Genomic DNA, 12,171 nt, shown 5'->3' with positions numbered 1-12,171 from the left:
GCCAGCAGGGCCTGAAAGGATTCACCACCCTGCTTCCATACAGGGGCTGCAGGAAATGCTGCCTGCTCCCTGTGGAGACAGACCTGCCTGCAGTCCAGCTGTGTTCAGCTCATACAAGCACAATGGCCTCCAAATGTACTGCCTTGATACACTATATGGACAAAAGTATTTGGCCACACCTGTTTTTCAGGGTTTGGGCTAGGCCCCTTATCTCCAATGAAGAGAATCTCTTAATGCTTCAGCATACCAAGACATTTTGGACAATGCTATGCTTCCAACTTTGTGGCAACAGTTTGGGGAAGGCCCTTTTCTATTCCAACATGACTGTGCCCCAGTGCACAAAGCAAGGACTATAAAGACATGGTTTGATGAGTTCGGTGTGGAAGAACTTGACTGGCCCGCACAGAGCCCTGACCTCAACCCCATCAAGCACCTTTGGGATGAACTGGAACTGAGATTGCGAGCCAGGCCTTCTCGTCCAACATCGGTGCCTGACCTCATAAATGCTCTACAGAATGAATGGGCACAAATTCCCACAGAAACACTCCAAAATCTTGTGGAAAGCCTTCCAAGAAGAGTGGAAGCTGTTATAGCTGCAAAAGGGGCACCAACCCCATATTAAGGTATATGTATTTGAATACAATGTCATTACAGTCCCTGGTGGTGTAATGGTCAGGCGTCCGAATACTTTTGTCCATATAGTGTATTTTCATCAGGTGTATGTTTGAGACCCGAAAAGATCAAGCTCAAGTGTTCAAAGATCAAGTGTTGGAGAACATTATCCACTCTGTCTGTGAAACTGGACCTCTCAGTTGGGTCAAATACTTTGTGCTTTGATCTCTAGAAAGCCCCATACCATTATCACAGTTCACAGTTGGCACAATGCAATCAGGCAGGTAACGTTCTACCTGCATCCGCCAAACCCAGACTCGCCCATCTGACTGCCAAACAGAGAAGCGTGATTCATCACTCCACAGAACATGTTTCCACTGCTCCACAGTCCAGTGTCGGTGTGCTTTACACCACTCCATCTGATGCTTGGCATTGGACTTGGTGATGTGAGGCTTGCATGCAGCTGCTCTGCCATGGAAACCCATTCCATGAAGCTCCTGCTGCACAGTTTTTGTGCTTACATTAATGCCAGTGGAAGTTCGGAACTCTTCAGCTATGGAATCAGCAGAACGTTGGCAACTTTTACACACCATGCACCTTAGTAGTCGTTGACCCCGCTCTGTGATTTTGCGTGGTCTTCCGCTTCGTGGCCGAGTTGCTGTTGTTCCTAAACGCTTCCACTTTCTAATAACTTCCAGTTCCAATCACTTACAGTTGACCGTGGAATATCCAGCAGGGATGAAATTTCATGAACCGTCTTATTGCAAAGGTGGCATCCTATCACAATACCACGCTTGAAGTCACTGAGCTCTTCAGAGTGACCCATTTTGTATCACAAATGTTTGCAAATGTAGACTGCATGGCTAGGTGCTTGATTTTATACACCTGTGGCAATGTGTCTGATTGAAACACCTGAATTCAATAATTAACAGGTGTGGCCAAATACTTTTGTCCATATAGTGTATCACACATCACAAACTGCAAACAGCTTTCTAACTATAACTATACCAAGAAATGCTATGAATTCTGGGCTTCCTTTCTAAACTTCTTTCACATCTAGTCAGTGTTGGAACCTATAAAGTCCACAAGCACCTACCAACTTCCAGAATATAGAACTTGATTCAAGGTAATGTTTATAAGATGTTATTTTGGGATAATCATATGATGTGAACAGTAAACACATTCCATCATGTTCCTAGAAAAGTGCAATTATTTATGAAAACATATGCTGCTCCTCAGTGCAGTGTTGGCAGTATTGAAATTGTGCGTAGTGTGATTTATTCATGCAGAAAGCATTGCATGGCACATTTTTTGTTAGTTTATCATGGTTATGAATACACTTGGAAGCCACAGCGTGTCTCTCCTTATATCTTTTTGTGTATGCATATAAATACTCACATACATACACACACAGATCCAGAAATGGATCCCAAATCACTGACCCAGGAATTAAGCCAGTTAAAGCTGGGCAGCCAGACAGCGGAGCAATGACTCATGGCAAGGGTTCTGTCAGTTCCCGTGATACTCTGCTGTATTCATCACTTGCCAAATGGCAGTAGTTCAACAGAGCTGATTACCCAGGAAAAACAGGTCAGCTCTGGAAGTGGAGTGGAGATCATTGGCCTGTACTTTGCCCCTGTGGACTTCTATAATGCTGGAGACACTGTGGTGTAGGTGGTACCCTCTTTTCAGTTGAATGTTACATCCAGCTCATGATATTATGAAGATGTTACCAATCAAACATTTTTTTTTCACTTTTGATCTTTGTTCTTCAAAATGATAAGGAAGGTTAAATGATCAGCTTTAAAGTGTGCCCAGTTTTTAACCCCCATCCAGCTAGTAGAAGGAGCCCTCCTCCTCCATTGAATGCAAAGTGTTCTGGGGCAAAATTTGACCTTTTAAACTATTGGTGAAGTACTGGCAAGTTCAGACTGCTGTGCTGAGAGCAGACTTCGACTCCTACTTTGCAGTCAAAGTGTGTATTATTTGTATGTGTGTATGCTTTAAAAATAACAGCACAAATTCTCATTATGTTTGTAGGAAGAGCTGTTTGTGTCTGAAGGGCCAGCTTTCTGTTTGCGAAGTGATAATCCGCTCACCAGTAGGGCTGGGTATTGGCACAATTTAATTTGATTCCGATTCACAAGCTAACGATTCGATTCAATCTGATTCCGATTCGATGTGAATACTATATCGCAGCTTTCCATATTTGGAGAGATGATAAAAAGCTCTAAAGGGAACACAAATTTACAAATGCAGAGTCACTGTCAATTGTTGCTTTGTAAATTAAATTAAACGCCTGATTCCGTGGAATCGGACAGTCTAGCATATACTCCCAAGAGTGTAAAATATTATATGGAGCAGCTATTAGATTTTTTGATGTTAGATGAAACTGATACAACATTCTATTTATAGTCGTCTTTTTAGTCCAATTAAAATTTTTCATATGTGGTCGGCAGACTAGCTCCTGGCCACTTCCTTTACCAATTCTTCTTTTCCATTTTTGTGGTATGGCTGCAATCAGTTGATTAAATTTTTGTAAAGAGCAAACCTTACCATAAATATTGGTGAACTCTTCATAGGACATTAGTTTACCTTCCTTATTTACTATATCATTTATAAAAATGCCAGTATCAAACAAGTTTTTCCAAAAAATAAACTTTCTCCCTATCAGGATATTACAATTAAGCCATATGATTTGTTATAAGATTTGTTCTGTGTTTTCTGGAGGGTGGAATTGCAGCCAGCTTTGTATGGCTTGTATTCTTTCAAAAAGGGGAATATGTTGCAGAGAATATCATCATTAAGCTGTGAGAACTGGGGGTGTTTTATCTGTAGGAAACAGCCCCTTTCTGAACATTGGGTGGACATTCTCTAATAGTCTTCTGGAAAACCATTTTGGGTTTAAAAAAAATGTGGAATCAAGGAGGCTTTAAGTGAGAGGTTCAAGGCCCTTAGATTTAAAAATTTTAGGCCACCTGATCCATATTCATTGTACAGATACATACATTTACCTTTATCCAGTTTACCATTCCATATAAATCTGAAGATTTTTTGCTCATATAGTTTGAAGAATGATTCACTTGGTGTAGGTAATGTCATAAACAAATATGGAAATTGAGATACGACTAAGGAATTAATCATGGTGATATTGCCATAAATTATCAAATATTTCCCTCTCCATGGCTGCAGAATTTTGTCTATTTTAATGAGTTTGTTATTGAAATTAACTTCTGAGAGATTACTTGTATTTTCAGGAATGTGAATATAAAGTATATCAACGGATCCATCCTTCCATTTTGTGGGTAAATTACATGGTCAGGTGAATGCTGTATTTTTCAGAGACCCAATCCTAAATATTGTACATTTGTCATAATTTGGCTTCAGACCTGACAAATTGGCGAAGTAATCAAGGTCTTGTGTAAGACTTTGCAAGGAAGAACACTGGGGGGACAACAGGAAACTGGTATCATCAGCATACATTGAAACCTTTGGATTCCCTGGAATTCTAAACCTATGATTTTATTATTTGACCTTATCTTTAATGCAACAGATAACAGATAACAGATACGACGATAAAGGACAACCTTGTTTTACCCCTCTTGATAATGAAATATTTTTTACTGAAATAATGATAGTAAAATAATTTTAAATGTGAGGTTGCTATACATAACTTTCACCCATTTTATTAGAGATTTGCCAAAGTTGAAATAATCTAAGCATTTATAAATAAAATCTAGACGAACTTTATCAAAGGCCTTTTCAAAGTCCGCTATAAAAATTAAACCAGCCTTTTTTGATATTTCATAATTCTCTATAATTTCCAGTAACTGCCTAATTTTGACCCCAAAATTTCGACCTTGTAAAAACCCAGACTGGTCGTAGTGGACAATATCTGACAATACACTTTTAATGCGATGGGCTATACATTTTGCTAATATTTTAGTATCACAACACTGAAGTGTAAGAGGTCTCCAGTTTTTTAGGTAGACTGTGTCTTTATATTGGCTGCTGGTCTCTTGTTTTAGTAATAGAGTAATAAATTAAACCAACTTGTTGGGTCTCAGACAGTACACCCTTATCATATGAATAATTAAAACATGTAAGTAATGGTTCTTTAATTTGATCATAAAAAGTCTGATACACCTCAATTGGGATGCCATCAAGGCCAGGTTTTTTCCCAGGTTGAAATGATTTTATTGCCTGTCTGAGCTCATCTTCTGTAATTAGGCCTTCACGGGATTCTTTTTGTTTATTTGAAAGCTTTACATGATTTTTTGGGAAAAGTCTTTGCAATGAGCCTCATTCAGTGGCAATGGTGGAGACTGAAACAAAAACATTTCTGTAAAATATTTTTTTTCTTCTTTTAATCTGTCAGCTGGGGCCACAAGAGTTTCACCATTAGCTGTGATTAGTTTCTGTATATTCTTTTTAGATGTGTTTCTGTATTGAAGATTTAAAAAGAATTGGTGACATTTTTCCCCCTTCTCCATCCATTTTGCTTTATTTTTAAAATATACCTTACTTGATCTTTCATGATTAAGTTCTTCAAGTTCATTCTGTTTTTCATCTAACTTATCTAACACATCTATTGACATATTATCAGTGCTATCAATAATTAGTGTAAGCTTTTCAATCTCTTTTGTTAGTTTTTCTCTTTTGACCTCAACTGCTTTTGTTTAAAAGAAGAGTATTGGATTGTGTGGCCTGTAAAGGCACATTTAAATGTATCCCACACAATGAGAGGATCTGCTGAACCTATATTATTAGGAAAGAAATCTGTAATAAAAACTTTTTTTGGCTAAAAAAGTATTGGCCATTAAAAGATTCTGATTAAATTTCCAATATCCTCGACCTCTAGGGAAATCGGTAAGTACTAGGTAGAGCACTATGAGCTGGTGATCGGATCTCATTTTGTCTTCAATTAATGCCTTTTTAACTTTTGGTACCAGAGAGAATGAAATTAGGAAGTAGTCGATATGACTAGCTTGATTCCGTCTCCTCCAAGTCTATCTGGGTAAATCTGGATTTCTGAGTCTCCATATATCTACAAGGTCCATGGCATCCATAATACTTGAGATTCCTTTAAAGGCTTGTGGGTGATAATTTGTACAATGGTTTCCTTGCCGATCTATAGCAGAGTTTATAATAGTATTGTAGTCTCCTACCATGATGAGGTAATCGGTTGTAGCTTGTAAGCCTGATACATTATTACAAATAATCTCAAAGAAGTTAATATCATTATTTGGACCATATAAGTTAATAATACTTATTATCTATTAATATGGTCAGGATGATCCACCTTCCCTGTGGGTCAGTTTGAGAAAATGTTACTTTAACATCCAGGTTGTTTTGAAAAAGTGTCATAACACCTTTTGAATTTTTTGTACCATGAGATGAATTGGTATGGAAATGAATTGGTCCCCCCCATTCCTTCTCCCAAACTGTTTCATCCGCAGCTATGGAATGTGTCTCTTGTACACAGAAAATATTGTATCCTTTATCTTTAAGGCAGGTGAAAATCGCTCTTCTTTTTGCAATGGTCTGCTAACCATTGCAGTTATAGCTGGCTATTCTCAGTTCTTCTGTAACCATATTTATATATTAAGGTTTGAGTTTGACAGAGTTTTTAACCCAATGGATCAAACAAGGCAGTGTAGTTCTGTCATGCATAAAATTAAGATGGTTGAGTTTTACATAAATTATGCATTGTTCCCCCACCTCCCTCCCCCCTCCCAGTGTCGTCCCTTTCCCAATGCACTGTGAAGTAACATCTACCTCTGTCCACCTGCCTCTCCCTCCTTCACCACACTTCACACATCTCCAACACTTCTTCATCCACAAAGGGCATCCCTCAACACTATCCCACAAACACTCTTCATGCTGCTAAATAAGGCAGTGTTTTCGCTGGTGATCGCAATGTACATCTTCCAAAAAAAAAGGAACAAAAACAGTGAGACCCAAAAAAGGTAGGAAAATACCCATTTACAGCCACATTGTTATCTTGTAGTCCCTGAAAACCTGGTTGTTGATATACAGTTTATCCACTGTCAATCGCACTTTATTGTTCTGTGACCTGTTGCTTTTCATTATGGGTAAAAGAGTGCGTCTCCTTTCCACGATTTCGGGAGGGTACTGCTCGTACTTGTAAAGGCTGTGCCTTTGAGTTCCCTTTCACACTCTAGCACTGACATTTTCACTTTGAAATGGAGAAATCGCGCTACTATCAGTCTGGGTTTCTCGGGATCCTTTTTGTGGCCAATCCTATGCGCTCTCTCAATTTCAGCTTCTGCTATCTGCTTGTCAGACATCTTAAGGTTTTCAGTCACAGAATAATTTTCGTTTTCCTCCTCCTTCAGACCCATTACAACAATATTGTTTCACATGCTTCTACACTTCTCCTCCATGTTTAACTGGAACCAAAATGTTGGATCATTTGTTTCAGCAACGTGTCACGCTGCCTTCACTCCATAGTCTCCGTGTCGCATCGTTCAGTATTTGCATAAAACAGACCTCTAGTCTAGTCTATTTTAGCTCCACCTAGTTGGTTTGCAACGGCCACTTGTCTCTTGTCGCTGTAAATCTCCAACTCTCATTGAAAATTAATGGCAGCCAGTTACTTTGTATCTCTCCTATGTTGTTCGTGTGACCGTAGGGTTAGCCATGGTGAACACAAAGAGGTCGCATCACAGTAAAAAAATTGATGTCACAGGTTTTCCTCTATGCGTTCGCAGGTCATTAAACGTTCACATTAAACAAGAGCGACATCTAATTGGGGGGGGGGGGGGGGGGGGGGTGGGGAACGACTACTATTTGCCTTTAATACGACAGTTAGGCTATATCAGAGCCCGTCTATTTAATTCTCTGGCTAGGTTTAACCATTGCGGAAATGAACCTAGAAAACCGGAAAAAATACATATTAGCCTAAAAGATCGATCCACAAATTTTACAGATCGATATTGAATCGGACGGATTTTAAAAAACGATTAATCGAAAAAACGATATTTTTGCAGACCCCTACTCACCAGGTGACACAAGTCAAAGCCTGAGTAAAGCAATTAAACAACACCTTTTGTGAAGCCACACGGAGCATATCTGAATGAAAATTACCACAGCACCAGTCAACATACGCTGCCTGCGGCAAGGTCCCCCTTCTCCTTGCTAGATCTCAACTTTAAAGCGCCTGGGAACTGCAATCATTAATTGTATTGATAATCACTCCTCTCTTACTCCCTTTCAGGTACAGGTCTTTTATCATTTATTGTGGTGAATCTTTCAGCTCTAATTGCCATATTCACCAGAGACACACATACAGTGGTATCTGAATGTATTATCTGAGGTACATGTGTATGTGTTTCTGAATGCCCCTGTGTCTTTATGTGTATGTTACTAATTGCCATGTTCACCGGAGACTCAAATTGTATGTATTATTTTGTGTGTGTGTGTGTGTGTGTGTGTGTGTGTGTGTGCATGTAGGTGGACATGCATGCCTATAGGATCAGGAGTACATCTGTGCATGCATGCTTGTGTGTGTGTGTGTGTGTGTGTGTGTCTGAGTGTGTGCTTGCGTGCGTGCATATGTTTCTGCATGTCTGTGTGTTACCTTAAACTCATAGGACTCCTCTATCACCACTTCCAGCCTGGTGTGTTCTCCCAGACTGGGGCAGCCCATCTTGGCTACCTCCTCATCCTCAGCACCCATCACTGGCTTGTTCTCATTAGAATCACCTGAAGCAGGAAATGGAGACAGACACATCAGCCACCTGTGTGCGTTTGTGTGTGCATTTTCAGCTAGCATATCCTAATGCTATGCTCTGCACTTGCATTTCAGTTACCAAAACTGCCATTTTATATCTATTTAAAATCTCCTCAAGAACAACTAGAGAGAGAAGTGAATGGAAAAGGAGGGAAGAGGATATTTATTCTTAATACAACTAGAAAAGAATATATCTTCATCTTAAAACTGTGGTGATGATTGAATAGTACAGGGCAGAATATTAAATTAGACCAGCAAGGCCAGTGAGCAATATAATTAATGTTCAATGTGTTGATACGGCCTGGAGACATAGCATGAACACGGGGCAAAGCTGTTGAAAACAATTACTTTCTGTTATAAAGAAATTCTCCTCCTGGTTATTAATACCCAATTCTTACCTCAAACATATGTGCATTTATTCATATTTAAGTCCCATGTATCCACCATTTTCAGTGATATGTGCACAAATTATTTCAATTCAGGATAGAGATGTCCGTTTCATCCCTGGTTTCTCTCTGCTGGGCTTGTGCTCGGATGTCATTGGTGTTCTCACTTTTTCTGTCTCGCCATTCTGTCCCACTGATATACACTGCTGGAAGTGGCATGCGGACACTACAGGATGCAGCCAGCATACCACTGGGATCTGCTCTCACTGAAGCCATTATTAGGATCTGCTTTTAAAGCCATTATTAGGATCCACTCTCTCTGAAGCCGTTTATTAGGATCTGCTTCCTGTTAAAGCCATTATTAGGATCTGCTGTCACTGAAGCTGTCATTAGGATCTACTTTAAGTAAAACTGTTAGGATCTGCTTTTAAAGCCATTATTAGGATCTGGTTCTCTCTAAGGCCTTTATTAGGATATGCTTTTCGCTAAAAGTGTTATTACTGTAGGTGACACCTCCTTATTTTAGTGTGAAAAACAAACTGAACTTCTGCCATGGCCTTTCAGTTGTTCAGAAAGAAATATTTCACATCCAATCTGTGGGACTACAGCATTCTGTATGTCCAGGACTCCACTTAGTTTGGTCTCCTAGTAGATTATATATTATTTGTTAATGAACTCTCACCTGTTCTGAACTGAGTAGTTATTACACACCAGAAAGGAAATGATATTTTATATTGAATGAGACAGATAATAGGCATGCACAATTTAAGAGTGGATCTGCCTTCTCAGTGCACATAGTGTACATGCTGCTGATAGAATATGAAGAATTACTGATGCAGATCATCCTTATATGGTTATGCTGGTTAAGCATATTGGCTGTATTCAGTATGCAGATCAGCACTCGGCCCCTTGCAGCTCCAGATTACCCAGCAACCCCTTAACACGCACTTCCTTTCTCTCCCTGTAAGCTCCGCTTGCTGGTGTGTTTGGTATAGTAACTGTTGTTGCTGGTGTGTATGGTATAATAACTGTTATTGCAGGCGTATTTAGTATAATGACCTGTGATTGTTAGCGTGTCTATAATAATAACTGTTATTGTTGGTGTGTTTGGTATAATAATTGCCCTTGTTGGTGAGTTCGGTATACTTAAAGTGCTTCTTGGTATGTAGTTGGTGTGTTGCACTCTTTTGAGTTTTAGTGTGTGAGACAGTAAAGAAAACAAAATTTGAGAGAGAAGCACAAAAATAAACAAAACTATAACACTTTACCATTAATTTCCTTTTATCAGACTTTTGCTGTGAGCATGTTTAATGAGGTCGTTTAAAGCTTTTACTCCCCTGTTACTAAACATTGGCTGTGTATGTGTACAGAATATGTCTGTAATAGCATCCTTCCCCTCTGTAACAGAGCCCCCCTCTTCCCCCTTCATGCCCTGCCCTACCCTGCCCTGCCCCACCCCTCCTTGCCCTGCCCCACCCATCTCTCCCCCATGCACCGTGTTTCTGTCCAATCTCCAGCAGCACGGGCTCTCCCAGCTCAATGGTGAAGGTCTTGTTCTTCTCATACTCCTCATCATCAATGATCTTCACCTCAATCACTTTCCTGCAGACAGCAAAAAAGAGAGGCAGCCATCTATCAGTACCACAGTGACACAGAGCTCCTACAATATGCACTGCCTGCTAATGACACAGAGAGCCTACGGAGGCTAATCTTCCTCTTATGAGTGCCGCCTGGCTGGCCCTAGTGCGGTGTTGAGAGAGGGGAGAGTGTTTGGCAGGGTTTGTCCACTGTTGCACTATTTAATCATTACTGCTAAGCTGGCTAAGCCACAGCCTACGATGAGGAGCATCAATTACCTTAAAACCTCAAATAAACACCAAAGCGTTTATTTGCTTTAATTACTTAACTTTACCGGCGTTTATTGGAGACTCGGTGATAACAAGAGACCTGCGTTTATTGCACTTAAAGCCCTCAGGTTTCTGCAAGTTATTGGTAGCTGAACTGACCAGGAAAATTCACCATGTTTTTTTTTCCTTTGGTAGCAACTAAAACAGGAATCACTAATAAAATAAGTTAAACATTGTCATTGCAATCTATGACGGGAGAGCACAGTCGGTAAGAATAGCAGTATCACTGAATTTAAGCTACCATGATCCAAAAGACAACTTGTTTTGTTTGTTTATGTTTAATCTAATTTGTGAACAGATGAACACGCATAAGGCAAATTGAATTCACTAAAACAACCTCATTTAGCCTAATGTAAAAAATTATTTATTTGTGTTATTTCGTTTTTTAGCCACAAAAAATAAATAGGACTACTGTAAGCATTTTAACCAACTGCTCATTTTATAGTCACAAAAAATAAATAGAATTTTCCCCAGCATTTGAGGCAGGCATTTATTTCACTGAAAGGGTCGTGCATACAGGTGATTATAAGAGACCTGCGTTTATTGTTGACTCAACTATTATTGGAAGTTTGACGGTATTCAGCTGGTTTGAAATAAACTTACATACACATAATACACTCACAAATACTCACACAGTCATAACACACTCAAATTTACACACATACGCATGCACACACTCACCCACTCATAATACACAGATACACACATTCTCGTAATATACACCTGCACACTCTCACAACACATTGAGACAGGCAGGCACACATTCCCACATACCCTCACAAACATTAGTGCACATGCACACACACACACACACACACACACACACAGATACCCTCTCCCTCTCCATACATGCTCCATTATTGATGAAGAGCTCTCTTGCAGCACTTTGGTTTTGAAGCAGCCCAACGAAATAGTGAGCATGAGGGTTTGCTGTGATTGCTTTGAGGACAGAAGAGGAACAGACACATGAAGGGGGAATCTTCATCACAAAAATGCTGCAGCACAGAGGCATTAATTACTATTCCCGTAAGAATAAATATTCCAGTGTTTGTTTTCCCCACATCATCTCTACCCCTTAACTGATATGTGCTCTGATTGGCCACTGGTTACAGTTTTTAAAACAATGTTATCCATTTATACAGCTGGATATTTACTGAAGCAGTTGTGGGTTAATCACCTTGCCCAAGGGTCCAGCAGCAGTTCCCCACTGGCAACTGGTAACTGGTAACCCCACTATGCTACACTGCCACCACATACACACGCACACAGTGTAACAGATTTGATTCATTCAGTCACTCCACCAAACTGACATTATTCTCATACACACACGCACACACACAGATTTTAACACGTTCAGTCAATTTAACATACTGACGCACACCACAAACAAACACATACATTCCAAGCGGAACAGACTGACGTACACTCATTTACATGATGTTACTATAATTAGCACTGTTGTTATCATTAGCATACAGTATTCGGTTTTCAGTCCGGTCTTTACTAGGTT

The 12,171-nt window shown here is 39.8% G+C and overlaps 1 protein-coding gene across 1 annotated transcript in view; it reads right to left on the bottom strand.

The window, feature by feature from the left end:
- Positions 1 to 12,171, bottom strand: part of LOC118791123 (sodium/calcium exchanger 1-like) — an 89,881-nt gene that overhangs the window by 13,731 nt on the left and 63,979 nt on the right. The window contains exons 5-6 of the mRNA XM_036548388.1: positions 10,250 to 10,356; positions 8,216 to 8,340 (exon numbers count right to left, since the gene is read on the bottom strand). Of these exons, the coding sequence (XP_036404281.1) occupies positions 8,216 to 8,340; positions 10,250 to 10,356 (232 nt within the window). The remainder of the gene's footprint in view (positions 1 to 8,215; positions 8,341 to 10,249; positions 10,357 to 12,171) is intronic.

The sequence above is a fragment of the Megalops cyprinoides genome, chromosome 16 (assembly GCF_013368585.1).
Source record: "Megalops cyprinoides isolate fMegCyp1 chromosome 16, fMegCyp1.pri, whole genome shotgun sequence".
In the NCBI taxonomy this organism is placed as follows: Eukaryota; Metazoa; Chordata; class Actinopteri; order Elopiformes; family Megalopidae; genus Megalops; species Megalops cyprinoides.
This window is presented reverse-complemented; position numbering and strand designations above follow the sequence as displayed.